Consider the following 17101-nt stretch of genomic DNA (forward strand, 5'->3'; position numbering starts at 1 on the left):
TTCTGCTGCCTAGTATGGAGTGTCAGATCTTCACATGAATTCATAGCATCTTTTGTTTACATTGCTGCCATATGTAATAGTTCATCTCACATTTTGGCATACACAAGCAGCAATATATCAAAATTATATTTATCTTTCTCATATTGCTTTCAAGAATGGTACTATTACAACCAAGAAGAGTAAATGATATTACTGATGATGACGACAACGACGATGATAATAAAGACAATATGCAGGTTATTTAAATCTATAGAGAAGGCTACAATAATTTAACAATCTTCAAAACTGAACTATGAAATGACTTGGCATTGTAACCATTTACTTTTCATAACTTATGTCACAGATGAGGCTTAGTGATCTAGGTCCAATTTTATATGGTAGTGGAATTTCAATAAACGAACTGTTAGTCATTTTTTACTAAAAAACATAATAAAATGTTCATTCGTTAATAATTAAATTCAGGAAAAATAAGATAATTTCAGGAATCCCAAAACAGTATTACATACATACATAATGTCTAAATAGATGATGACAATTTTATTAGTATGATACATGCAAAAATGCAATTTTACTTCACAGTGATGCGATAACCTTCATTCAATTTATGGACATGTTATTATCAGAAACAGATGTAAGTACAATGTCAAAATGCATTACCAAGTAAAGTTAAATCAAGACTTGTTAAAGATAAAAACAATCACAAGAGTCAGAACCTGCCAATCTACTGTGTGCTGCCTTTTATTGTGAACTCTAACTAAACGTCTACAGCTTCATTAATTCCATAAATTCCATGAATTGGCAGAGGAGTGTTTGTATTAATTTAATGAGTAGATTATATAGATATGTTATCTCGCAATGCCTTACTTTTATTTGATGTATGACGAATTCTTCTAATAGAATAAAAATAAGAAATGATGAATTGTATATTACTGAATTTATGGAATTACAATTTTTTTCTCTATTCTAGAATTCAATAATCTACCTTCTCATCCCCAAGGGCAGAATCATAGCCAGCAGACACTATTACAAGTTCAGGCCCAAACTGAATGGTGAGGATAAACATAAAGAAAAAGCATTACTTCAACAAACTATCAGAAAAAAAAAAAACATAATGTAATTTACACAGATCATCGCAATGACTGTACTGATTGAATGGTCATGTCACCAATAACATTTTGGCAATTTATTTTCCAAATGAGCAGCAAATAAAAGAAAAGAAAACATTGTATGGTACATAAACTGTCAGAATGTACGTGCATTAGAAACTGAACTCTAAATTTAAGAGTCATCATCATCATCAACTTTCAGGTTTAGGCCTTCAGACCTGTTCCGTCCTCAGGGAATATCGTCAGTCCATCTTGTTCTTGGGCGCCCAACATCTCTACGTCCTTTGGGCTTATAATTTAGCATTATTTTGGGAAGTCGCATTTCATCCATTCTATTATGTGGTCATGCCATTTTCTCTGTTGTTCCACTCTGTTGTCCATGTTAAATATATTCAGCTCTGTTCTGATATCAGTGTTCTTTCTATGATCTAGGAGGGTAGTCCCTGCAACTGCTCTTAGGAATTTCATTTCGGAAGTCTCTATTTTCCTCTTATCTTTCCTATTTAAGGTCCAATTTTCGCATCCATACATCAGGACTGGTGTGGCTACTACTTTATAAAGTTTCAGTTGCGTTTCTTTTGTAGTTTTCTGTCATAAGTGTCTCCTGATGGTTCCGCATATTCTCCCAAATTTCTGAACTTCCATATTTATATCTTCGTTTTGGTTATATGTCACATTAGACCCTAAATATTGGAAGTTGGATACTTGTTCGATTATTTTATTATTTATAATAATTTTGCACCTAAGTGGATTTTTCCCTAAAAAGGCCATTGATTTTGTCTTCGTAGTAGATATATTCAAGTTGTATTCTGTCATTATGTTCTGTAGTTTGAAGGATGCCATTTGTAGTCCATCTTCTGTTTCTTCTATGATAACCTGATCATCGGCGAATAAAATTGTGTTTAAAACTGTATTTCCTAGTTTTATACCCCCCGTTATAGTATCTTGCCATCTCTTAATGGCCTCGTCAATGTATATACTAAAAAGTGCTGGAGACATCGGGCAGCCTTGTTTAACACCTTGGTTTACTTCAGCTGTCGCGTCTGTTCCATTGTCAATCGTAATTAATGTATTTTGATACAGACTTTGTATAACATTTATTAGATGGATGGGGTATCCTTTGTTCCTCATTATGCTCCATAGTTTTCCCCGTAAGACTTTATCAAAGGCTTTTTCGTAATCCACAAATAATATATATGTTGGTAGATTGTATTCTCTCCTTTTTTGTATAAGCTGTTCCATTATAAATATACAATCAGAACATGAACGTCCTTTCCTAAATCCGTTTTGTTCTTCTCCCAGCATTACTTCATTTATAATATTCAATCTTCTTGTAATAATTTTCGCGTAAATTTTATAGGCTATATTAAGTAGGCTTATTCCTCTGTAGTTATTGCAGTCATTTCTATTTCCTTTTTTGAAAATTGGACATATTTTGGATATTTTCCACTCTTTCGGTATTGTGTATGTGCTCCAGCATATATTAATTATTTGTAGATATCTTGATTTTACTTCTACTGGAGCGTATCTTATTAGCTCGATGTTCATTGCGTCCGTACCTGGCGACTTTTTGTTTTTGAAACTTTTTAATATTTCTTCTAGCTCATAATATTCTATAGGATCAATATCATTCATTTCTTCATTGTGAGTTTCGTTATTATCTTTGTTCTTATTTGTCCACAAATGTTGAAAATAGTTGAGCCACTCCTCATGTTTGATGTTGTTCATGTTCAGGCAGTCTTTCTCAGATTTATTTAGATGTTTTATCACTTTATAAGCCATATTTTGTGCTCCATGTATATCGTATTCAATGTCACTAACAAATTTATCCCAACTTTCTCTGTTTATTTTCCTTACTTCTCTCTTGGCTATAGCACTTTTCTTCTTATAGTCTATTCTGTCTTCAGTAGATTTTGTTTGCAAGTATTTAAGATATGCTTCTTTCTTTTCCTGGATAATCTGTTTTATTTGTTCATTCCACCGCCATATTCCTTTCTTATTTTTAAACTTCCTCCTTTTACCAAGGGCTTCATTTGCAGATTTTAATATAGTATCTTTCAAATCCTCCCATTCTAGGTTTACATCTCTGCTTATAGCTCTATGATCCAGATTCTCTTGAATTCTTGAACAGTATAGCTTCCTTATACTGTCTTGTTGCAGTAAATGTACTTTGTAATTGGCTTCATCTCTTTTGGGTGGTTTCTTATTTTTGAAAGCCCAATATTTAGGGGATGCTTACCTTAGATATTAACAAATAATGGTCTGAGTATATATCGCAGCCCCGATAAGCTCGTGTCCAAAATGTGTGGTGATAATTTCGTATTTGACAAAATATAGTCTATTATAGACTTCAGACCTCTTGCTGCCCAGGTATACTTATGTATTTCCTTATGGCGGAAAAAAGAATTTGTTATTTTGTATTCATTAAATACTGCAAAATTTTGTAGCATTTTGCCATTCTCATTTAAAATTGTTTCTCCATTTGTTCCTAAAATTCTTTCTATAGGTATTTTCCCCACTCGTGCATTGAAATCTCCGCATATGGCTATATAATCAGTTTTGCGGACAGAATTTATGTGTTTCTGTAAATGCTCATAGAACTCTATGCTTTCGTCTTTCCGGCCCTCTTCTGGAGCGTATATTCCCACGATTGTTAGATATCCTCTATGAACTTTAATTCTTGGAGGCTTTGAGGTGGCAGCCCCACCACCAAACTAGCCCTGCGCAGCGCTCGTAACGCGGCCAGGGGACTTAATAATCTACTGACAAACTTCAGGGAATTAGCCGGACTGATACCTCTAAGACGACAAAATTTAAGAGTAATGTACATAAAATACATAGGGAAGAGGAAAGGCTGAAGAGAAGAAAATAATAAATTCTATAGTACTGGATATAAGGAAGAGAGAAGGCGAAGAATTGTAAATCAGAGATAACTTTTACATACAAAATTAATATCAAGACTAATCACCAACACATGGCCTGTTGTCACAACCACCATTGTTGTTACCAATACAATCTCTGCTACTACAATCACCATCCCACCACCACCACCACCACCCCACCCTTACTGTTGTTACCACCATCACCTCTATTGCCATTGGCACCATCATCAGAAAAGAGTAGTCTAAATTTTATTTAAAAAAAAATACATATTCAGAAGACAGATAATTAGACAACAGTAATATTGGGAACTGGCTGTAATTCATCTAGGTTTATGATATACTTAAGTGAAGGATAAATTTCTAAAAAATTTTAAATCAAACAATCAGCTGCAGTCGCTGGAATGAACTATGTAAAAATATGGCAAACCTCTGGACAGCCAATTGCAGCATCATACCCAGCAGATATCAGGATCAGCTCCGGCTGAAACTAAGACATATATCAAATGAAGAACAAATCTCAAAACATTAAATATCTTTCCTGAACAATTAACCCTTTCACAAATCCTGAAAGTACCTCTGCTACACATTGAAATTTATCACGTTTGCAGACAAAAATTTCCTAATTATACATTTCATAGTGGTTTAAAGAGAAAAAAGTATAAGTCAGACAAACATATACTTGAAAAGGCATTAGTAGCATCTGAAGAATGAGTTTAATCAATTTAGTAAAATTTTCATAAGGGAAATTTAGAACTTCACAGCAGGGATTAAGCTAGAAAACAAATAATTATCGCAAATATGCACAAATGAAAAATTATATTTGAGCAAATTGCGAAATGCTTGTGCAATATTATAAATAATTGTGCAGAAAGATAAAATTAATAAAGTATGCAGAAACAAAAAGTTATGTAATTTGTTTCTTGAAGCTTTATTACTTCCAATCCATCTTATCACACTCTAGATATACTTACATAAGTAAATCATTAGATGTAGGTATGTTTAGATACAATTACTGCTGAATTCACATCACATTAAAATACGTTATTTTATGGGCACTCTGAACATTGAAATTCTTTACTACTCATAGTAGCCCTTTAAAGAATGATTGTTAGCAGAGTGCTAACTCTTTTACTGAAAGGCAGTTTCTAATTTCAGTTTTTACAAGATTCATGCAACTAAATCCTCACTCACAATTTACAGTATGTGATGGAATTATATAAATCAATTAGAAGAAATTGTTCACTTAGCTTACATGAATTGCACCAACTCTTTGAAATCAATTTCTGAACATCTATTGCTCAACACCTTTATGAACATTGCCCATGTCATTAGCATTTCATTTAAATTCAGATTAGTTCAAACACAATCATCTCTGATTTCATTTTCTCCATTGCCATCTTTGTTTCGGAAGTCCAATGTGGTTGTAGCATTTTTGCACATTTAAATTCAAAGTTTGTTGCACTTTTAGAAGTCAAGTAGCAAAATGCGACAAATGCAACTATAGCCTAAACCTTGCTTCATAGTTAAGCCCATCTTTGAATCTATAATACAATTCTAATTTATAACACATTCTTGAAGAAAGTACGATTCTTTGTAGGAAATTTTAGCTGCTTAGAGTTAAACTCCAATCCAGAAAATTAAAAAAAAATCACTTACCTTGTTGTATTTGTGTGATCCTCATTTAATAATTAATAATATATGATTATTTTTGTTTTTGGACTGCTTGCTTTTGTTAGTTCCTAAGAAATAAGCCATGGCCTCAAATTGTGATAATTGTTGCATAATTGATCAGTACCACAAATGTTAGGATAACTGTATTCAGTGCTCTCATGGGTTTGGTGCTGGATCTTTGTTGTTTAAAATATTCCATTTCTTTCTTTGTGCAATAAGCTGTAGATAGGAATTCACTCACATACTTCCCTCCCCTCTCTAAGTGGATTCCCCCACTTGAGCATAACTGGTTTACTGAAGCTAGCATGTGCCAGGATAAGCATGGGCAGCCTTTAATTTCTATGAATTTCAAAGTGGGCCGCATCTTAACAATGAACATGTACTGCATTTTCGCATTCTTGCATTTTCACTGCAAACTTAATTTCGAGCAAAATTGATTTAGAACGTATAAATGACATTTCTTATCTGTCAGGGTTTAAAATACGATTGTATAAAGCTAAAAAGTGAATAAATGAAAAACATATATGAAGGGTACACGGGAATAACGAACAATGTCCATTCAGAATAATTTTGAGATAAATGAAATTTAAAGTTTGAGGACTTGAAATGTTTAGTTTATTGTTAACTTATTTTGATTTTTTATCACACAAGAATGTACCATTATAAAGCAAATATGTGACAAAATATTGTTTTGATTTCATGAATTACAACAATGCAAAACTGCAAAAAGTCTACTTTGCTACGTTTTATAAACGGGAAGAACGAACAATGTCACAATTTAATTGAATATTTGTTGGGAATAGAATCAGGCATAATATTTTCAAACAATGTAGCACATGTTTACTTTCGTGTAGGTTATAAATATTGTTGACCCATTATAAATATTTTTATCTTTGAGTGTTCATTGTTCCAAACAATTATTGAAAAACAAATCTACAAACTAATCTAATTGCACTGAATTTTCCATTGTGAATGAATAGATTGAACTACAAAATTGTCTCATTCACTGTTATTGACTTCTTGTGACTCGTCATTGGTGGGAGAAAGACTGAAATATTCTCTAGCAGTTGGAGAACAAACATTTTTCAAAATTTGTAATTCCTTGTACATTGCCTTGTAGCTGTTTACAATTTACAATAATGAATGGTTTGGTTTCCTCCTAGAATTCGCAATCTCTTGCCTTCTATCATCGGGTACTTCACACCTTGCTCTCTGATTGACAAGTCCCATGTTTTTGTCACATTCCATGTACGAGTGACCTCGAGTGGGAAATGTGATCCACTGAGCATCAAACCTCTTCTTAGTATGTACTACATAATGACAAAATCTAAATACCGTAAAGTTCCTATTTTGTCCGGAACAAGAATCGTAGAAGATACGGAGTTCACCAACGCAGCTTGGTACAATATTCATACAGTGGTGCTATAACATAGAGCAAACTTCCTCAGAGCCTTTACTTTAAATATTTTGGTCATACATGTCTTCCTGTTGACAGCGTATGTATGTTACAAGAATAAAAGGGCAGCTGTCGACGATAATAGCCCTCAATAGTTGAAAAGTTTGGAACTGGTAATTCTTTTGGAAATCCATGCAGATAGCCTCTTTATACTCTGACTTCCTGGATTTTAGAAGTGCAGCCTGTTTTACTTCATAGAACTTATGTCCTTTTCTCTTGTGCAATTCATTCTTTCAAATCAAATTTTGTTTCTCCTTCTCAAAATTATCTAATTTACTTGCATCTTTTTCACTGGAAATTTCTGATTTAATGTGTGAAATGTCAGCTAATGTTGTATTTAGTGACAAAAATTACTCTGTATTGTTCGTAAGACACAGGGTTCGCAAGAAATTTTTCTTAGTGTAACTTAAGCAGCTTAGAAATATTCAAGTCCTCTGGAAGATACTACCTTCGGCTATCGTGACGAGATTAGTGGACTTTCTGACCTCTAAGTGACTGAATGTGCTGACAAATTTTAGATAAAATCTCTCCTTTCATTTGGTGAGCCCTGTTTCCATGTTTAACTCTTGTTTCTGTATGGGCTTTTCCAGTAGTAGCCAATGATGTTTTCAAAGTGACTAAACGTCTGCCTGTTATTCCATGTAGAGCAATTGCTTTATAAACGGGAACATCAATATTTTGCCCATCTTTGTTTATTCGCATTTTATATATATAAGAAAAATTACGAAAATCAGCTTCGGCTTGTGTTTTTCTGGATCTTCTTCTTTGCACAGGAAGTACTGAAATTAGTCCTGAAAGGTGAGCATTTTGAGTGTCATATGATGCTAATTCATTGAAATGTTTAATAAGATCGCTTCTTTCACTTTGGCTTATTTTCTGAAAACACGGAAAACGAGAATATTTACAGTCTTCTCCCATAATATAACTCATAGCACGAATTTTTTTTATGCATCTGTAACACGTCCTGTAACTTTTCTCTTCCTTGAATTTACAGAACATGGAATGGGTCCGGTTAATTAATTTTCTCTAACATCAGACATTATAAAAATAAATTGCACTAACCACAAACACTACAATATGTACCATAAAAGTATAATCAAGGAAATAATCAATACCCTACCACAGACATCTGAACACTGGAATAGTACAGCTGTTTGTATTATGCTCACAAGTAGTTCTAATGAAAATTAATAGAATTTATTGTCACGTGGAATAACAGCTAAACATCATACAGTCATTTAATAATATTATTATTGTATAATACAGATCGTATTGGCATATGTAAAAAAAACTAACCAGCAATGTGCTATGACTCTAAGATCAAGTTTGTAAAAGCTGTCTGCATTAGTTTCTGTGTTTAAAATGGACATTGTTCGTTCTTTCTTGGGATGGATGTGACATTGTTCATTCTTCCAAAGTAAACAGAAACTTTAACGCAGAATACTGAGGACAATTTTCGTTCTTACATAAAACCAATGCAACCACATGAAAGTACTCCCCTTCTACTATCAGATGGCACTATTAACTCAATTTCGATTTTTGATGGACATTGTTCGTTATTCCCGTGTACCCTTCATATCCAAAATAAATTAACATGAAAAATATAAAAAATCTGCTGGGACCTCAGAAAAAAAAGAAGTGTGAAAAATAAATGCGAAATGTATAAAAGAAGTTTCACCATATCAATATTCTATATTTCATGCTTATTTTGTTAGCCTTTATTCTCAAAATACTAACAGTTCAAATGATATTTATATTATTAAAATTATTTCTAGAAGTTTTGACAGCTATAACAAATTGAAATACTTAAAATGCAATTATGATTTTTGTAATTTTAGAAACAGCAGAAGAGAGGTAAGTAAGAAAAAGTGAAAAGGTTAAATAATATTTATATACAATTATTAAAAATGTTACTTAGAAATTTTATATATAAAGTGCACATAGCAAAATCTAACCAACATTAATAATGTACACCAACCCAAAAAATGAATAACTATGTTCGTAGAAAGCAAAATATTTTTTGTTTGCATGCAGGTCCAACAGATGACAACTCACTTCATAAAGAGAATGAGACAGGGAACGAGTTTAATGAAGAGATTACTCTTGATATCATAATCTTCTAGGTAACTGCATAGTAGTTTAGGAGATTGTGTTTCAAAGCTGCAGCAAAAAGATGAATAGATTGGAAGCCCCAATCATTATTCATTTTATCATTTTAGCTACTCCCACTTTCCTTCTTCCTCCCCCCTCCTAACTTACAGTGGCTGCATTAGCATCTTCTGTTAGGACTCGATGTTGTGAGAGTGTGCCAGAGTTCTTACGTAAATACATGGAAAGGTCAGCAAATGGACATATCGTACCATTTTAGAGTAAATTCTAGTCCCATCAGCCACAATAAGATACAGTGATTATCCTCAAGAAAAAATCCTGTTCCTCCTGCATACTGTTCATTTGGCCTATTTGGTTTAGAACTGGTTTGATCAGAAGCAGGGTATCTCACTGGTACCTCTGCCTCACAAATCACCTGACCCTTAGCCCCATACAGCACATTTAGGAAAAGATGAAGACGGCTATTCAATATTCAGACTGTCCATGTTTACTGACGAGACATGTAACATGGTGGAAGATGCCTACGTATCTCTTGCAGAAAGATCAGATTATTTCCGTCATCATATTATTTGATGCCCTTAAGAATAAGAAAGGTTATCCGACATAAAAGACACTGGAACTGAAGCTAATTTTTTGTATTTATTCACTTTGTATGGAATGGAGGGGGGAGGGGGAGGGACTGTATAAAGATCTAGGTGCTGGGCGAGATTAGTCATTTCAGGGAGAATTTACTGTTTAGTCAAAAGAAAATCTAGGATGTATTTTTTTATTTATGGCCACAATGAACAAACTGATGAATTTATTGTAGTTAACGTAGGCTTATACAAACTATATCAATGACATATCAGTTAACTCAGTCATTGTAAGTTGCGAGTTTATATTGCATTTCAACCACTGTGAGTTTATACTGTGAAGAGAGGTTTATCAACAACTTCGGGTATACCTGGAAAGCTAATCAGAACTTAGTTTTTCACTGCAAGTCATTCCTTTTCTGAGTGAATGTACAGTACAAAGTGGACAATGAAACTACACCAATCTTACAATTCATAATGCTTGAATTTACCAAGAGCTACACGAATAATCTTACTTATAAAAGCCAGGATCTTTACATATTTTTTTAGGACATTTGTTTTTCACAGTATTTATTCTTAAAGTATATCAGTATGAAAAAATAATTTATTTGTACTAAAAAAAACTTAAAAAATGTATTTGAAACTCTCGCAATGATAATGAACAGAAAAATTTACTCATTTATTTGAAGACACTTGGATTAGTTGGTTTCCAATGCCACCCGATATAATCAACAAAGATTTTACTTTTCTGAAATCGAGATCTGTAAAGGGAGTTGTTCATTACCCCTCACGCTAGAATGATAAGTGAGGAATTACTTTTAAAGTATTCAAGTAGTAGATAAAGAGTCGGTAAATTTGTCTGAAGCCTCATCATTCAGGAGGTTTATGTGTTATAAATTTATGACAGGATGACTGTGACTAGTCTGTATAAGTCTGCTCAACAGTAGCGACTCAAACCTGCATTACTGTCAAATATTGGAGAGCTAAACTTAACTAATGATCCAATTCCAAAACAGTACATTGGAAACCAATCAACTAACCAATCATATCTGAATGTAAGTACCCATATTCTATTGAGTCATTTTAGCAAACTACTAATGACATCACTATAGACTGTTTCCAAATACTTTTTATGATATGACTCTTATATCGCACAATGACATAGATTATTTAGACTTCTGATATTGCCTCAAAATTGGATGTAACTTTTTAACATTAAATATTAGTTGGCACATACATGTACTGTATTTTATAGTACATTGAGAGAATGACGAAAATTGAAAAGATTAATTAAACATTGAGTTAAATATCTGAATTATATTATTAGATAAAAGAAGCTGATTTTATATTGTGAAAAATACTGGGTGAACAGTATAGAGCAGAACAGGTTTCATGGCTTGCACAGCCTTTAGTCCCCCACCTCCGCGCGCATAGCTGGCTAAGAGCCGTGAAACCTGTGCTCTATACTGGTCACCCAGTATATGTAAATTGGAAGAAAAAAAAGGGTATATGTTTTTCAATGCTTTTCTTTCATAATGTGACATTATGTATTTTTGTCTTCTTTCCCAAGTCCATACTCAAGCAACTATCTGAATACTGTATCTTCATACATTAATTTTGGAAATTTTTTCAGTTACTCTCCAAACATCATTTGATTGTAATTTTATCAATATTATGGTAGTGAGTCTCAACAGCTGATCATTATTATCTGAGCAGAGTTCCTGAATTACTCCTTTCTTTATAGTCCCAAAGCAGCACTTTCATTCTCTTGCTATGCCAGATATTTTTTTTTCTCTGGAGAAGAGCCCGAAGGCTAGTACCTCAGCCTTAGGGTTATTGTGCAAGCTCCTTATATTGTGGGAGAATTGTTGGGATCCTTACAGTGCATGAGGGTTAAGTTGGCATGATTTCTACTGTCCTTGTCTGTGGTCCTTGTCTACTGATTGTCAACAGATGTAACGGGGAAAAGGTTTTCTTTTGTAGAATTTTTGGAATTCCCTTCCCTCCCTCTCCCTTAGCCCTTCTACAACACACTTTTGCAAACCCAATTAGTGGATCTCTCAGTGGCGTCTTGGCATTGTTCGAGTTCATTTATTCAGTAATATTTTGTGAATAGTGAAGTAAGTGTGTGTGTGGTTGTATCAATTTAATATAATATAATTCACAATTTAAACAAAATGTTTTCGAAATTGCATGGTTTCCCTGTCATCTTAAACACTGTAATGAATGCTGTGCTCTTGTTTTTAATAATCATGATAGGCAATATGGGAAAATGAGGGAAAGCCTTGAAGTTGGACAGTATGAACATGGTTATTAATGTACACAAATTCTTTACTGAAGAATATAAGGCACTGAATACTGAAAGCAAGCAATATCTGTGTTGAGTGTTATCGAAAGAACTGCTGCAGCGACAGGTATATCGTCTCGTAGTGTTAGCAAGATTTAAAAAAAAAAAAAAAAGAAAAAAGGGAGGCGCTAGAATGTGGAAGTGTTCTGCAAACTCTAGGAAAGAAACGCCCAAACAGGACTCCTCAGAAAACTGCAATTGATTCATTTTCTGCCACAACTATAAGACGAGTCAGATGGGAAAGTCAGATGTTATTTTAAAGAGATTTAAACTCTTAAGACAAATGAAAGAATTACGCACCACTGGACAAGCCGTTATTTATCTAGACGAAACTTGGGTTAATGTGAACCATATGAAAAGCAAAGTTTGGAAAAGCGATGATCACGAAATTGACTTCCCACTTCAAACTCCAATAGAAAAAGGTCAACGGTTTATTATTTTATATGCTGGATATTCAACAGGTTTCATTCCCAACACGCTTCTAACTTTCAAATCTAAGTCAGCTAAGGACTATCATGAAGAGATGGACAATACTGTATTTAAGAACTGGTTCATTAATCAATTATTACCAAACATTCCTCTCAATAGTATTGTGACAGCCGGGAGTCAATCGCGTCCCACAGAGGTCGGGGAGCACAAGAAAACGAGCGACGCAGCGAAGAAGGTTGCGGCCGCTCGGGTCTGGAGGGGATAGATATAAGGGAAACAACGGCACACTGTTCCACGCAGAGAGGGGGAAGTAATGCGCCTGCGACTGAGGGGAGAAATCCAGAGAAGTCGAGAGATGCCATCTTCTCGGCATCTGTAGAAATTTCCAGCATCGTACTTTCCGGAAACTATGGTTTAGTTATAAATACGGGACGCAAGTGAGCTGAGCAGTTCTTGTTGTAGTAATGGACAGTGAGTTCAGCTTGTGAACCAGCAGTCTAGGGTTCGACACGCAAGTGAACTTGAGCAGTGTCCATGCGGAAGCAACACAGCGGAAGACTTGAGTTCGAGTGCAGTGGACTGTCCCAGAAGTCGTCCTGAGTTCGAGTGCAGTGGACTGTTTCTGAAAGTCTTGGTTTCGAGATACTGTGAACTTGAGTGAATGAGCTAGAAGAACTAGCCAAGGCAACGAACTGTGAACTGAGAACTGACAGTTCTGTTTTGTAAATAGTGCTTTGTGAACATTAGTTAAGATTAGCAGTACATTGTTGTTCTCAATAATCCAAGTGAATTGTCATTGTCGTCTGTGGAGTGCAATAACGAATACTGTGTTGCTGTGTGGAGTGGGAATCCCATTGTTGATGGGAGTGTTTAAATTCAGTATAGAAAGTGATTATTGTTGTAACAATAAAGTTACATTATTGTGTTTGAATAAAAGTTACAGTATCATTGTTATGGACAATGCCCCTATCATTCAACAGAACTCAATAAGGCACCGATTTCATCAACATCGAAATCTGAAATGCAGTCCTGGCTTCATAACAATAACGTTGAATTTGATTTACAATCCACGAAACCTGTATTGTATGAACTTATAAAAACTAAAAAAGACAATTTCAAAACATATGAAATTGACCAAATTGCGACAATGCATTCCCATACTGTAGTGAGGGCAAAAACGTATTACGGCGAATGCCAGTAGGGGAAGTTATCCCCACCTGCGCCGCTCGGTACCTCGCTCGCATGCTCTCTCTCTCTACTGTCTCTCTCTACTATCTGTCCCGTTTCGATGGATCACTGCCTACCACATTGTAATAAGCATTAGACAATACGCATTAGACAATACGCATTAGACAACTGTCCACAACCACAATGCAATACGCATTAGACAACTGTCCACAACATGTACTTACACAACAAAACACAATGTAATGTGGTTTTCATTAAATAACACTCACCTGTTAACTTAGTCTTTTTTTCCCACAGGTTGGACACTCGTAATGACTAGCAAGTAGTCCATGCTCCTCACAGTACCTTACCGTATCTGCCTTCAAATTCTCCCTGGACATTTTCAGGAAAAAGTACACGTCTTCAGTACGGATCATCACTACACGTGGTTACGTCTGTACACGAAATTGGACACGGACACAATGAAGCTCCGCGCGTTAACACTTATCAACCCCTACCAAGCAACATTCACAAGCCCACCAGTTTCTACCCACGCTATTCGGTCATTGTCCCCTTCTACAATACGTTATGGCAGTTCCCTTAAACATAAATAGATTCATTTTCCCTTCTACCCCCAACTCGCCTCGGTAGCCAAGAGGTCTAAAGCGTGAACAAAAAGCGTGCGTTTAGGTTTAGTTACGAACTTTCTCAGATCGAATCTCCCCTCCTGCGAAGTCGTAAGAAAAAAAGAAGAGAGAGACATGAAGCAAGGAACACAGAAGGAGAGGCTAGAGAGAGAGAGACTGACAGGACGAAGTTCCTCTTTTGCTTCGTAGATGTCGTTACTCTTTTTGTTCCACTTTCCTACACTAGATGTCACCCCACCCTAAACCCCTATTTCCACTCTTTCCTGCTAGGGTGTGTGGTGAGCTCGTAGGGGAAAAGTGGAAAGGGGACGTGGGCGGAGCTTTGCGTTCGCCGTATTACGTTTTTCCCAGTGAGACAGCCGCCATACCTTTGTGACTTAAACGCAGACGAATTAATATGGGGACAGATCAAAAATGGCGTTGCGAAGCATAATATTTCGTTCAAAAGTAAAGATGTGAAATCGCTGTTTGAGGGTATATGCACGTGAACGAGTACAAATATTATTAGAAAATGTAGGCTTTAAATTTCTAAGATTTTATAAGAAAATGAAATCACAATTGAGCAAAAATTACAAGGTACCACAACAAGACTTATTAGAAATTAAATATCTGAGAAAAGTATAAAAAAATTTACTAACAATATTTTTCAAAACAGTTTTATCAAAGTATGAAAAAAAAAAAAAAAAAAAAAAAAAAAAAACAAAAAATTCCACAGTTACATCATTTGGTAATCATAACATTGTTATGGTCTCTGACATCTTTAATATTTTTCCTGCATGTAATAAACACTTATTTCTGAAAAGTAGACTACTCTCAGACATGTACAGTAGAGTTGTTTATTTTAGTACAATTAATTTTTTATTTGTCCTACATAAAATACATTAAAATTTACATAATGTTTTGTGACCTAATTTTTCTATTTTCAAAGAAATGGGCATTATTGTAGTCTACCTTTTGCATAAATGTATGTTAAATCAGTGTACAAAATTTCAGAATTCTATCTCTAACGGTTGTGGAGTTATGAAATAATATGTGTGAAAATGTTCAAATTTTGGAAAATTTAATTTAAAGTAAAAAGATAATTCTAAAAAAATATTATTAGTAACCTCTTTTTATACTTTTATCACATATTTAAGTTCTAATAAGTCTTATTGTGGTACCTTGTAATTTTTGTCCGATTCAGAGTTCATTTCCTTATAAAATTTTAGAAATTTAGAGCCTGCATTTTCTGATAATACAGTGTGTTCGTAGCTCGGCCAGACCACTAGAACATTCAAATTTGAAAACTGTATTTTCAATAATTGTTCCTTTTAAAATTATTCATGTTTATTTTTTATTTCATCATCCTTAATTAAAAGTTTTCTTGTTTATTTCATCATCCTTAATTAAAACTTTTCTAAAACTTGTTTATATTATTTAGATTATGTTATAACGGTCCAGCCGAGCTACAAATGCACTGTATTTGTGGTCGCTCATGTACATATACCCTTAAGAGCGCTCTTGCAAAAGTGACGGAAGATGATTGGAGAAAGGCCTGTGAACATGTAGAAAAAGTTGAACAATTTTAATGGGAGAAGAATGGACTAGTAGATGAAATCAGTGATTGGTTCGTAATAAATTTGGACATGGACACGGACGAGGAACTTTCTGGCAGAGAGGAGTCAGAATTTGAAGAGGAAGAGAGTGCCGCCGCAGCTAACTCGTGGTCGTTAGAAGGAGTGTTGATCATATCGTCGTCACCATAAATGAGGGTAGAGAGAGATGGTGAGTATTCTTTCTCTTTCTAAAAGAGACTAGACAAGTAAATCCTCAGGGACTGTAGGACAGCATTCCTATAAGTATGTGATTCACTGCTTGGTACCATCTTATCGATTCAGCTACAGCTTCCAGTTCTGAGGGAGTCCGTTTAGGCAAGAAGTCTGTCTCCTTGTTGATGTTCTGCCGCCTCCTCAAATCGATGGCATCTGTTCGCAATTAACGTACTACATCCTGCTGCACCCTATATTGACCTGAAAATCGCAACACCGTTGATACCGCAACTCCCCAAGGTGCCATCTGTCCAAGGGATTACACTCCCTGGTCTGTCTGCCATAGTCCACTGTGAAAGCCTCTATGCCCTCCTGCAATTTGTGCAGCTCCCCAGACAGATGACATCTATAGGAAAATAATGGTACCACGTTTGCTCGATCTTCTGGTTAACCTCAAACTATCATATTTACCTGCCTAATAGACGCACTTTATTTTTCGATTTTTATAACAAAAAACTAGGGTGGGTCTTTTATGCAAGGAAAAATTTTAATGAAAAAAAAAAGTATTAAAGGTGTGCCAGTTCGAATGCTGAAATAATTGATAGAATACATAACGATATGGACCGTGACTAATTTATATATCGACTGCATCACACTTAAGATAGCAGCCGTTGTAAGAACAGATGATAACTTGTAACACTGAATAGAATGACAATAAGACAAGACACTTTATTGTTATTATTAACACTAGCCTTACCTCATTCACTGTCAGGTTCAGCATCACTGCTATCATTTGTCACAGATCCACATTCCTCTATGCATCTATTACGCAGGGAATTTTTTTTTTTATTTTAAGGGGAAAAATTGGAATGCGTCCATTATGCAGGGGCATCCATTACGCAGGTAAATATGGTACTGAAGATGATAGACAAAGTTGAAATTAATGATGGCAAAATGAGTCCGAGGT

At 34.8% G+C, this 17101-nt stretch overlaps 1 protein-coding gene across 5 annotated transcripts in view; it reads right to left on the reverse strand.

Moving 5' to 3' along the window:
- HDAC6 (histone deacetylase 6) overlaps nt 1-17101 on the reverse strand; it is a 143076-nt gene that overhangs the window by 74887 nt on the left and 51088 nt on the right. For 4 of the 5 annotated variants that reach the window (XM_069830963.1, XM_069830966.1, XM_069830967.1 and 1 more), the window contains one exon: nt 4416-4475. In XM_069830963.1, the coding sequence (XP_069687064.1) occupies nt 4416-4475 (60 nt within the window). Of the gene's footprint in view, nt 1-982; nt 1043-4415; nt 4476-17101 lie in introns of all 5 variants that reach the window. The other variant, XM_069830964.1, reaches the window with a different exon arrangement.

Source organism: Periplaneta americana, chromosome 7, assembly GCF_040183065.1.
Source record: "Periplaneta americana isolate PAMFEO1 chromosome 7, P.americana_PAMFEO1_priV1, whole genome shotgun sequence".
Taxonomy (NCBI): Eukaryota; Metazoa; Arthropoda; class Insecta; order Blattodea; family Blattidae; genus Periplaneta; species Periplaneta americana.